Source organism: Manihot esculenta, chromosome 6, assembly GCF_001659605.2.
Source record: "Manihot esculenta cultivar AM560-2 chromosome 6, M.esculenta_v8, whole genome shotgun sequence".
NCBI lineage: Eukaryota > Viridiplantae > Streptophyta > Magnoliopsida > Malpighiales > Euphorbiaceae > Manihot > Manihot esculenta.
Window position 1 is genome coordinate 4,905,515 of NC_035166.2, and position 13,129 is coordinate 4,918,643.

The 13,129-nt window shown below is 32.4% G+C and overlaps 1 protein-coding gene across 1 annotated transcript; it reads right to left on the reverse strand.

The window, feature by feature from the left end:
- Window positions 1-4,355: 4,355 nt before the first annotated feature.
- Window positions 4,356-12,429, reverse strand: LOC110616488 (calmodulin-binding protein 60 B). The gene is made up of 9 exons (XM_021758861.2): window positions 12,269-12,429; window positions 11,840-11,981; window positions 10,579-10,654; window positions 9,509-9,567; window positions 7,962-8,455; window positions 7,721-7,881; window positions 7,438-7,641; window positions 5,552-5,789; window positions 4,356-5,351 (listed from the first exon to the last, which is right to left on the reverse strand). The coding sequence occupies exons 2-9, from the start codon at window positions 11,944-11,946 to the stop codon at window positions 4,765-4,767; spliced, it is 1,926 nt and encodes a 641-aa protein (XP_021614553.1). The 5' UTR covers window positions 11,947-11,981; window positions 12,269-12,429; the 3' UTR covers window positions 4,356-4,764.
- Window positions 12,430-13,129: the final 700 nt, after the last annotated feature.

Here is a 13,129-nt window from a genome sequence, read left to right on the forward strand (position 1 = left end):
TCAGTGGTTCATTTCCTTTTCTTATCATAACTAATTGCTATATATTTAAAATTTCCACCATATACTTTAACTACAACTCTTTTAGAGCACTAAAACCTTTACATCTACCATATTCTTTATAAAATTTAAACAAACTGTCAATGCATGGAAAAACTATCTTGGGTATAGAATCGTCTTCAACATCTCATTGTTCGTTATAATGTCTTCATTGATATATTGTTCATCATCCCGATTGTCAGGATCATCATCTTACTCATCAAATTATTAGTTAGCATCCTCACATTATTCATCAAGTCGATGGTTAGCATCCTCATCTTCTTCATTGAGCAAACTATCATATTCACTTAAATCAAATAACTCCTCAAGTAGTTGCCTACGCAATACATTATCCTGGTTTAAATCGGCCATGATCAATTTGAACAGAGAGGTAATAAATAGAGAATGTGACTTAAAGAGAATGATTCAGATAATACACAAGAGTTCTTTGCATTCCTATGAGTTTTAACTTTCTCACTACAGTATCATCATTGCTTTAGCATGCTTTGAATGGTTCAAAGTAACGGCTAGGGGTGAACATTCGGTTGGTTCGATTCAAAATCGAATCGAATTGAATAAATTAAACATCAAAATTTTGATATTTTTGAAAATAAAATCGAATCGATTTTTACCAGAAACTAAATTGAATCAGACCGGTCTAATTCAGTTTGATTTAGTTTGATTTAATCGATTTGAATTTTTAATAATTTTTTTATTTTTTATGCTTTATTTTTAGTATTTTAAAATTTAATTGAAATATTTTAGTCTTAATATGATCTAATCTCTCTATATTATTGAAAATAATATACTATTATCACTAATCAATTCGGTTTGATTTTTTTTAATTTTTTTCTGATCAAAACCGAACCGAACTGAAATAACTGAAAATTTTAAAATTAAAAATCAAATCGAACTGAATTTTACTTCGATTTAATTGATTTTTTCGATTTAAACCGAATACTGCTAATTCCAATAATGGCTAAATCTGCGTGGTTCCACATAACCACAGTTGTACATGGTTTCACATAACATCTCAATATGATTGATTAGTATGGTTGGTCACAACCAGGTGGCAAAAATTTTGATTCCCAAAGGAGATAAATTGATTAATGTGTATGGCTGCAGGAACCACACATTGTATGGAATAACAGCAGGTACCTATCAGCCGTAATGCTTTGTAAGTCATAAAGCTTACAATCTTTAAGCCATTTTAAGCTTCCTTAAGCCATGAAAACTACCATGGTCATAAAAAGTTTTATATCATTAAATATGGGTATTTTTAATTTATTTGAGCTAGCTCAAATTGAGATATTTAATATTACTAAAAAATAAATGTTATGGATAAATTAATTGGCATAAACATAAAAAAAAAATAGTAATGTTTTTTTGGGACTTGTAATATTTAATGAATAATTGAGAAATTATAATTTGAATTTCGCATTTTGCTTACTATTTTAAAAAAAATTCTCTACAGGACACTGATATAAAAATATATAAATTTTAATTAATAAAATTTAAAAATAACTCTATTAATTCACATTTAATGTGAATCAAGTTGATCCCTTATCTTTTTCCAATCCAATATTCAATGCAAAGTTTAGTGAAAGATTCACTAAAAAATCAAGCTTACGCAAGTTAACACTCAAAAAGTCAAAACAAGAGCTTCTAGAATTCACTTTTGTCAATTTCTTGCCTCATCGACTTAATTCATAATTGCTTTGTTGTGCACAGCGTTTAGCTACTGTCTCTCTCAAAGTTAGGTTCATTTTGTTGAATTTCGGCTTAGATATTTTTCTTTTTTCAAACTAATTCTGAATGAGATTCAAATTTAAAATAGTATTAGAGTTTTTCATCAATGTTAGATCTCCTATAAATATGTTATATTCCAATATAATCCTGAACGTGAGAGATATGTTGAATATCACATCGGTTTAGAATAGGGTAATTTATCTCTTATAAAAGTTTTAGACACTCCTCCCTCTTAAATTAGTTTTTGAGTGAATTAAGTCTGATATAAATTTAATATGAAATTAGAGTCTCTTCACTTGTATTAGATCACCTGTAAATATATCAACTCCAATGTAGTTCTGTGCGTGAGGAATGTGCTTCTTATAAAGATTCTGCCCCTTATGAAGATTTTAAACACTATTCATCTCTTGAACTAACTTTTGAATGAATTAAATTTAATTCAAGTTTAACAGATTTACTGTCTGGATTTTCTTATTAGAATTTTAAACCTTCTTTTATTTATCCAACACCTTTCTACCTTTGCTAATATCTTATTGTGCCGAGGCTTTAAACCTCCACTTAAATGAACATTTTCTGTCTAGCCAAAAAAATAAAAAAAGAGGTTATGGTATATAATTGGCATGTAGGCTTTCTTACTCCATAATCAAATGAAGATTGTTCATCATATACAAAACACAATTTGCTTTGGAATTTGTTCTTTTCTCTGACTCAAACACTACTCGTCCAATAGGCATCCCTCTGCCAAATTTCATGTGGGTGTTATGGTGTGAATTATAAAGTTTACACGACCAGTTCTTGTAATCCTCTGCCCTACTTATTACACGTGATATCATATGGCCACACTACATGACTCTACTCCTAATTCTTAGAATGCATTAGATTTGTTCATAATGTCTCTATATCTTATCTCCACATCACAAATGAAGATTTTCACGTAACAGGCAAAATTAAGAGTTCTCATTCAATCAACAAGCGTAAGATTCCCAAGTTCCTATTTTTAATTTAATATTCTCCATTCAACAATTATGTCATGAAAAATTATATCACGCAAGTTTGTGATATAAAATACACAAATTGCACAAAATTCATTAAAATAAATCCATTTTATTTTATTTAAAATAAATAAAAAAATATGAAAAATTAAAATAAAATATCTAATATATTAAAATAAAACTTTTAAATTATTTCTTGACTTAATTTAATTTATCTATCCAACAATTCAAGTCTTACATTCATTCGGTAAGCACTATCATATAGATCTCATTTGGTTCAAAATGGTCTAGTTTTAGAGAAATTAAATTTTTGGGAAATACACCTCCAGAGAAATTATTTTATAAAAAGTATAATTTGAATGCATTTGGTTAAACATTAAATTCTCAGAAAATAAATGGAATCCGATTACAAAAATGATATAAATATTTCAACTTCAAATATATCTATACTATTTAAAATATAATATTTAATTTAATAGAGAAAATTATATATTGACTAAATACTCAACTCACATAATAATCAATATATAATAATAATAAAAATTACTATAAAATATAAAAAATATTTATATTTATATTTAATTTAATTAATTTCTTTTTTTATTTGAATGAATATATAATTTTAATTATATCATAAAATTTCTGACAGCATCCTTATTTATCAATAAACATAATCTTCAATTTTTTATTAATTTTTATCTAAATACTTAATTATGAAAAAAAAATAAAAAGGATAAAATAGAAAATAAGAAAAATAACTTGAAGTTACTTAAGTTGAAAGGGAAATTTACTTCTCCACAAAAAGTAACAAAAAAATAATCTTTCGAAAAGTTATAAAATCATGTCAACTAAACAAGTTAACATTCATACTTAGGAAAAGTTAAACTTCTATTGCTAAATTACCCTACCAAACATAGCCATAATGAACGGCGCTCAAGCCTCAAATTAATACCCCTCAGCTCAAATGAAGTTTTAAACTGTTCATATGGAAATCTAAACCAATATTTTTTCCGTGCAAAATATTTTGCTCAGAATTTTTTTTTAAATTTTTTTTAATATTGTAAAAAATTAATTAATAAAAAATATTATTCTTATAAAAATAATTAAAAAAAATATTTTTTTTAAGAGAAAATTATTACTATATTCTTTTAAAATGAAAATTAAAAAAATAAAACTAAAACCTCTTAAATTTACTCAAATACACTTGCAATTATTTTTTACACTTTTAAAAGTTTTATTAATACTGTTATATATAAATTTATTAGTATCTTTTATTTTTAAATCAAAACTAAATAATGAAAAATAAATTATTTTGTTACGGATAAAAAAAATATTTTCTAAATATAAGTTATTTTCTACACATAAATGAAGGACAATATCCAAATAGCATTCAGCTGAGCTTCATTCATCTGATTGTATTAAAAATACCTCCTCGAGAAGCTACTTGTAACACAACAAATAATCCAATGGAAGCAAAGACAATCACATCATTCCCAGTTCTGCCTTTTCTTCACTAAGGATGTCTAAAAAAGCAGAGCAGCAACTCGCAAAGTAAAAGGGTAACTAAGTTCCACCAGCTCAGCAAACATTGATGATTGATCCATACAACAAATAAACTTAGCTAACATTAGAAACAGGTCCCCCTAATCAGTCAACAAGAATGAAGGGCCATTAGCTGAAATATAAAATTCACCACTTACAGGATCTTTGACAGATTATAATACACCCAAGGATAATGTGATCAGAGAGAATCATCTTGCTAAAAGGAATAATCAAGGAAAACAACTTACTGTACAGGTGGCTGTACAAGAAGAAATTCTCTGATACCTAATACCCAGCAAGCAATTCACACAAGAGGTCTTCAAGACTTGCATGATCTTTCAGTCCCAAAACCTAGATATATTGCTGCCTGCCTTATGAAAAGTCGATTGCTGTCTTCCACTATCTATTGATGTTGTAGATAGACTCGACAACAAGAACCTAACTACTATTCATCATCCAACTCAACAAGTTGAGCTCGCCTTTCAGCTGCTTTCTTCCTGATAAAGAAACCCCACCTCATTGCTGCCTTGATCTTCAACCATCCCACAACAGCCTTACCAGGTCGTGTGCGATCCTCATCAAAGTTTGGCATTGGTGATTGCATAAATGATGGGAATGTAAACCCATCTTCAGGTATATTCACAGACGCATGTCCTCCCATGCTGAAGAGTCTGAGCAAGTGTTGCATATCTTCATTCTCAAGCATCTCATGACTTCGGATGCGAATCTCTTCCTCTGTGAAGTAGTCATCAACTCCCTTGTCCCGGTTGTTGGTCCAGTCATCAAAAGGATTGAGGTTGGGTGGCTGCATTGAAGAGCCAAGGACTTGAAACCCTGAGGTAGATGACTGAGGAGGACCAAGGGCCAAGCCAACACTGTTATCACTCCTTATGCTTTGGTTCTGGTGAGAACTGCTGATTAAAGGTTCATTTGACATGAATGAGGTGTTGTCAAATTGGGCACGTGAATGCGGATTCACAAGCTGGGACTGGGATGAGAACCCTGCTCCCATATTTTCATTATAACCAGATGCTACACAAGAAAACCCCCAAAAAAGTACAGAATGTTAGAAACTAACTGGCCTGTTTAAATGCTATTTATTATTGAAGATTAATGCAGGCAATAAGAACTAACTCCCCAAAAAAGGGAAAGATAGTTGGAAATTAAGCAGACTGTTTAATGCCATTTATTCTTGAAGACTAATGCTTATAATGCAGGCAATAAGAGCTTACCTCCAACTTGGAGGCCTGAATGCACAGAAGCTTGCTCAGTAGTAACCGAAGCCGGTTGCCGAGTCAATTGCATTTGATGGTCTAAAGCATCAGGGTAACCTATTTGGCCTATCTGAAGATCATTTTGGAAAGCATTTGACCTCTTATTTTGCTTGAAATTCATAAGAGACTTGCCATCATATTCTACAACCTGATTCCAATTCTCATATGCTTTCTTCACCAATGTATCCACATAGACCTACAAGATTGATTTTCCATGAATAATTTCATTGTAAAAAATTTTAGAAAAAGCAAAATAAAGGGGAAAAAAAAGGAAAAGGTACCAAGAAAAAGAAAACCTTGTAGTGCTTTTCCAAGTAGGGGTTTATGGTTCCCTTATACAAGCTAGTACCATGTGTTATGCTCCATTAGCAATTAGCAGCTAAATGCACTAACACCATTAAAAATGATGGCACAGCAAAGGTAAAATTAATATATATATATATATATATATATATATATATATATGAGGCTCAATTACATTATTAATTTTTACAAACTCAAAACAATCAAATTTGATTCTTAAAGAAATTCCCAAAAATAGTTTTTTATTATCTCACCTCTGCCACAATAGCATCTTTTACAACATTAATGCATTTGGCTGATAGTTGTTAACAGAGCAGAACATGGTATTGACTTGTCACCACAAAATCCACATACCCTATGAGGGGAAAAGAATAAAAAAGCTACAATCACCTTTTCTTTTTGGTTCTTTAACAAAAGAAAAGGGGAAAGCATTATCATCCAGACCTAGCATAACCAACAAAATAGCTGACAGCCACAAGCTCAGTTCCATTCCTAATGCATAGAAAACTAAGATATAGAAATAATTCACCATCTGCTATAAAACCCATCTAACCTTAACCAATGCAAAGATCAAAACACAATCATGAAACTTAAATCTGACATAAAACAAATTAAGTAATTTTAATTTGATATTATAACTTAACACCTCATAGAACCATTTGTGATCTAGGATCTCCATTATACCAATAAAGTTTGCCAGCAAACTTTCATCCAACCCTTTGAGGAAGAAAAGAACTTCCATTCAAACCAGAAATGTAATACAGGTAAACTTATCAAAAAGACAAAAAGAGGGGGAAAAGGAAAGAAGAAACATATCTCAGGAAAATAAAAATTAAGGACTTAAAAAGCTCAGAATTATGGTCCCAAACTAACATGCTGTTTATTAAGGGTATTAAGGAGTAGCTCTTAGTCCTTGCATCTATGTTTATTTCAAACAAATTGGCTACTGGTCTAGCAGTTAACAATTTGCTGACAATAGCAAAATTAAGATTCTACAGCTTTCAAAGATGCTAAAGAACTAAAGGAAATTAAAATAAACTTTGGAGGATCATATGACATGAGCAAGAAAAAGTAGATGATGCCAGAGAAAATTTTGGGACACTTTGAACTCTTACTACCAAAGACAGTGAAGCAACTAGAGAATTCCCCAAAAAGGAAAGCTTAAGTGACCCAAAATAAGTGGTACTAATTTGGACATACCGACGTAGAAGATTTAGCTTGGAAAAGAATGCAAGATGAAAACAGAGCATTAGATATGGAGCTATAACTTAGATCACATACTCAAAATTGCTCCAGGCTTACAAAGTAATTCCTAAGTGAACTGATAGTCTAAAAGTTTCTGCTACATGGTTAAGAAATAAATAAAACATGAAGACAAAATATCATATATCTCTATTACTGAAAGTATTGAGGGAGTGCTGCATGGTAATACCTAGCATATCAGGAAACACAGGAGACTATTGACATTACAGCACCAAAAGAAGCTTAAGAAAACAACAGGGGCAAAAAAAATTATTCCTGAAGATCTGTATGAAACAAACCTTTTGCTCATCAGAAAGAGAATCAGCTGAAAAATATTGTTCCCCTGAAATAAGGCCATTTAGTTCATAGATGTTGTTAAAAACAACACCAACATTTCTCGAATCTTCAGGATAATAGATATAAAGCTTCCCACCCAGAGCACAAGTCTTTGCATGCTCTACAAGAGCATCCCACATTTTGTTTGACATGCCAGAGCCAAGAATCTACACCCAAGAGATTGACAGATCAGTCGGTAAATACAAAACCTAACTTCTTAATTCAAGAACCAATTCTTACACTTACATTTCGCAACTTTTGAGAATCCCTAACATAAAGACGTAAGAAATCTTCAACTGTAAATATTCCCTGATTATTTAGCTTTTTATGGAAGGAACCGTCTTTGCCAATTTTCTCCAACCTCCATACTTCATCATTCAATGCAGGAGGATAGTGTTTCTTGTAGACTGTCAACATTAACAACACTAACTCAATATTCTCCTACAGGTACAAAAATAGATAAAAATAATGCAGGAAAAGAACTCACGTTCCCCTCTGTGATCTTTAACAGTGAAAGCTTCTGTCTTTGCCTCACGAATTCTTATGCCCTCATGATATCCAGAGGCAACCTTCAAGCCAAGCCTAAACTTCCTGCTCCTTATCCAGCTTGAGTTGTCTGTAAAAGTGAGTTCCCCCAGAGTTCCTACACCTTCCTTGAGGGTCACTTGTAGATCCCCAGTCAACAATGGTCTCTTTCCTTCACGCTCTTTTACAACATGGCTTTCAAATTCTTCTTGGCTCCAGTCTTCATCATCTTCATTGTTGAAATCACCTTCAAGCACAACAACATCTAGTTTTACAGAGGCTTCAGGGCCAGAAGTTACAACAAGGCCATTATTAGCATCAAGCAGAACAATGTGGATTGCAGCACCCTGCTCCCCCTCCACTTTTCCTCCAGTGAAAAGAGGAAGAGACAACCTAGACCTGAATTGTAATTGCAAGTTTCTTCCATCTGGCCCTTCAATACGTTTTGGGGAAGACCTGAAATAAAAATTTTGGAAAAAAATGTTGAAATAACAAACCAACTTTATCAAGAAACCCATATCTTTAGTACCAGAGAGAAGAGATGGCCTTAAAGTGAGAATCAGGACAGCTGAAGAACAAGTAATCATCATTAAAAAATACACAGGAAGGAAAAATACATCCAGTGTTATATTAAATTCATATCAAACTGGATAGATCATATCAATGAAACAATGCTAATTAAAAGACCATCTCCTCAATTTCATGATATGCTTCATATACACTTAAAGGATAAAGCTTTAGAATAAGAATACAAAAAAGCTGTATTATCCACATTATCCATAAATAACAAACAGCAGCCAAAAGAACTACATCAAGAGTGCAACCATGAAAATACCAAAAGAATTTCCCTCTAGCTCGGCTATCATGGTCCTCACAGATGTCCCAATTCCTAGGGCCTGAAGACTTTTTATTTAGTAAATCTATAATAACGTATAACTTGGTCTGGCCAGATGATGTAATGCCAAAACATTTGCAGGAAACTGATTGAAAACAAATTTAAGATTTAAGACTTCGCATTAATGAGTCTGAGGTGTTAAGAGCTCCTTCTAATGAGCTCCTTCCCGATCATTCATCCCGTGACGCGATCTGAGACCTAAGACCGTAACAGCTATGATATATGCAAATATAAAGGGAAAAGCCTCCCACTACTTAATCCCCACTACATCAACTACAACAACATCCAACATAATGGAATTGCTTTCCCAGTGATTCATTCCACAATCCACAAAGGAATTGCTGGCATGGGGATAGAAACACAATCCAAGATACCTCAAATTGGTGAACTACTTGGCCAATAATCATACTCAATGACTTTCGCTCCTACAAATATTTGACAAACCTTATTCTTGAATCCGAGTGCCATGGTTGATTTAATATCATTAAATACAGGTTAGTCAAAAAATAGTAAACAAACATTTATGGTTACAACCATCAAACATATGCCACCAACACTCAGAAATGTGCAACTCATATATGAAAAGATGAACTTCAATAAAGAAATTCTTCTACCTTCCACTGATTCTCGGGGGGCCCAACTTTGCTAAAGCACGTTCCACTTCCTCACTTACCTGCTCAGCATAAATTGCAATGACAAAACAAAAATATAAATGACAAATTAAATATGCTAATAACGCATATAAGAATGACATAAAAGGGAAATAGTTAATCTAATATTTTCTTATTGACAAAATAAAATCTCCACAAGCAACCATATCCATTTGACATTAGCCCATTATTTTCCTTTCTCTGACAATTATTTACATCCCACATCACTGCAATAGATATCGACATTGTTAACAGTTAGGTGGACTCATGCACCAGTTGAACAAAATTGACAAGTGTAAGGGTGGAAGAACAGGGTTTTAAATAAGAAATCAGTCTTGGAACTGGAATCTTCAGCAGTCACAGAATCAAACTAAACTACATTGCATTAATTGCAGCTCATGAAATTTTTCACAAAATTAGCCAAATGACCTGAAAACCTAACAACAAATGCAATATATCAACACAATAAACACCTGTAGGAACATTGTATTGAATAATAAATCATGAATTGCTCGCTTGGAAAGGGTGGAGGGACATCCAGAAAAGGGAGAAGGGTAGACCAAAAAGAATAAACCAAGTTGTGCAGTTGAAACTTGAAAGCCCTTCTATCATGGGATAGTCTCCCTTTAAGAGGACTTCATTCTCACCCAAAGCACCTGCTCCTTTCTTCAATTCCACAAAGGGAGAGTACTCACTTTATTAATATGGTTGTAACCTCAATTCATAAAAATGAAGCTGACAGAAACATTCAGCCTTGAGTACTTGGTGAATGTGATGAGATTCCTAAGACAAGAGATGTATGGCATTTGAGCTCAAATGAGATTCCTTTTTATCCAATGACATATTCCTCAGAATTGTGATTCCTGCTAATGATTTATTACAACATCCCTAAATTCAAAACTAAATGACCCAGATCATAAAATCAGACATTAATATCCCAAATTACATGTAGCCTCCCAGAAATGCAGCCCTGTATGCTTCATTTCTTATCAGTTCATACAGAAAAATGGTAGAAAAACGAGTGAAATTCTTACAACTCTACGAAGAATAGGTTCCAAAGATGAGCAGAGCTTTTGCAGACTGTCCACCTTAAGAGCTTCTACGATGACACTGCATGATGCATATCAATTAGCATTAAATAGAACTCCATAGAATGAATAACCATTAGAAAGAATAATAATCATGTCTTTAAACAAAAGCAAAACATTCATAGTAATTTTAGCATTTGAAAGAAGAGGAGAGACGTGACAAGAAGCTAATACAAAACAAACAAAACAAGCCAAAGGAAAACATCATCTCACACCTAAATTAGTAAAACTAATAATTATAAGAACATTGATAAATCATGAATTTCTTGATATAAATAGAATTAAATAGAGTAATGAGGAAAGCGTAACTCTTTGATAGTAAAAGGGGTGAGAGGGATAAAGAAGCAGCATCATGCGTCTATGCTTTCTTCAACTTCAGAACTACAAAATCCTATAAATTTTGAAACACTTTGAAGAATGACTGCACTATTGGTTGCATCTGTGCTAGGGACTCATGAAAGGTTCCTCTTTCATGCTTACTTTAACAGTAAAAGAGTAAAACAGGAATATCAAAGGAAGCAAGAAAACTTGTGAACCTTGCCTAAAAGCCCAAGCCGGAATGGAAATGATAAAGATATATCCAACCTGATAAATTAAGTACTTTGTGTTGACAATAAGATCCAACCACATCCTTCTTTTTCCCTAGACCACCCAGTAAGTCTAACTTTACAAGGTAAACACTAGAACAGTCATTCTAGTTTCTAGGTGCTTGAAATTATGCAAGGCAATATAGAATAGTATTCCCAATTCTACAGAAAAATAAAGAAGTAAATGAAACAAGAAATATAAAGTCCCATAAAATGCTGGTTGAGCATCCCAAATACACCGCCAAAACGGTAACATTCTGGGTCACAATTAAGGGTTTTAGAAACTAAACAAGTGTTTAAAAAATAAAAATTAACTATATATAGAATAAACTTAGACAAAGTTTGAGCTTAGCAAGCGGAGTAAACAGCCATAACCAACAAGAATAAAACCAGTTTTCCGAATTATCAAGAGCTGATTCCATTTTCAAGATGAAGAGAACAGAACTCAACAAGCAGCAAAATGAGAGTCAACGCATTGCAACATAACACAACTCAATTACCCACCTGCCACTGATGTCAACAACAGCTTGAGCACTAATTCCCAAAATTGCACAAGAAATTAATCGTAATATAACAACTAAATGACCATCCACATAACAATAAAAAAATCACTAATTTACCTAGCTAAAGCAGGGCGCTTTCGCTCAGGTTGCTGCTCTTCTCCACCTTCTAAAGCCCTCTTCCCTCTAGCCATACTATTAGTCCTTTCCATATACCTGGTATGCATTTTCACCCAATCACCGAAACCCTAGCTTCCCAGATCTGCAAACAAACCAAAACACATAATTTCACTCCCTGAACTATCAAACACCCTACTCCCTATACAGATCCAAACTACAAAATGAATTCAACTCAAACCCTCCATATAAACGTCTCATCAAAACCATAATCCTAGTTCGAACTGCAGCAAGTAAAAACTACAATTTTAAAAAAATAAAACGAAAGAAAAACGTAATTTTCTCTTCGATTAACAAGAAAACAGTTTAAATCGTTAAAATTTTCTCGCCACTAATCGAATTTAACCAGAATAGCAATAAAGCGAGGGAAACCTGAGAGAGAATAAGAGTGTGTTCAATGTAAGAGAGAGAGAAAGTCGAGAACAGGTGAAAGCGTCTCCTCGTGGTTTTGTTTGGTGATCTTTAGATTTTTCTTTTTCCTTTTCATTTAAAAAAAATAAATAAATCTACTCGGGTCTACCCTGGCGACTCCTGCTAAGCAGAAGAAGGGAGAATGATCACGTACATTGTGGTTTAGGGTTGTCTCTCTTGTAATGAGAAGTCAACGATGACTTTTGTTTATATGCTAGTGGTGGATGGAGTGTGATAGCGAACACCGTGGATTTTTTTAGGGTCCGTAGACTGTACGGTTGGATTTAATCGAAAATTGAATTTAATTAAAAATTTATTTTAAAATATATTTAAATTTCAATTTAATTTTCATTCTGTCAGTTTTGACTTATTTGAACAAATTGTGGCCACCTTAATTATCAAAGGTTGAAGCCAATCACAAACCTGTAAGGATGAGAAAGAGGATAGGCCGGCAAATTGCTTACAACACTCTCCGATTAGCTAAAATTACATTTACTAGAAAAATTCTGTGTCATCAATGCTATCCCAAAAGAAATTTGCAAATTGCAAGAACAAATTTCCATCAATCCCACAAACTACTTTTTTTTTATCTCAGCAGTAAATAAATAAATAAAACTTTAGTATTTTTTCAGTTACAGCCAAAATTTTCTTTTTTTTAATTTTAGCGAAATTTTAAATTTTTATATTAATTATTATTGAGTGCATAAATTCAAAATTATAGTTTCCGCGTAGTTACTGGCATTGCACTAGTAATATTATTTTATTTAAATTTATTGAAGTAAAATTTTACAATTTTATTTATTTATATTCTAAATTTAATAT

Excerpts from the sequence above, each read along its gene's own strand:
- LOC110616488 (XM_021758861.2), bottom strand. The coding sequence starts at position 11,946 with ATGCATACCAGGTATATGGAAAGGACTAATAGTATGGCTAGAGGGAAG. Across the intron at positions 10,655-11,839 it reads AAGCGCCCTGCTTTAGCTAG|TGTCATCGTAGAAGCTCTTA; the intron begins GTAAATTAGTGA and ends TGCATCATGCAG. Across the intron at positions 7,882-7,961 it reads TAAAGATCACAGAGGGGAAC|TCTACAAGAAACACTATCCT; the intron begins GTGAGTTCTTTT and ends TAATGTTGACAG.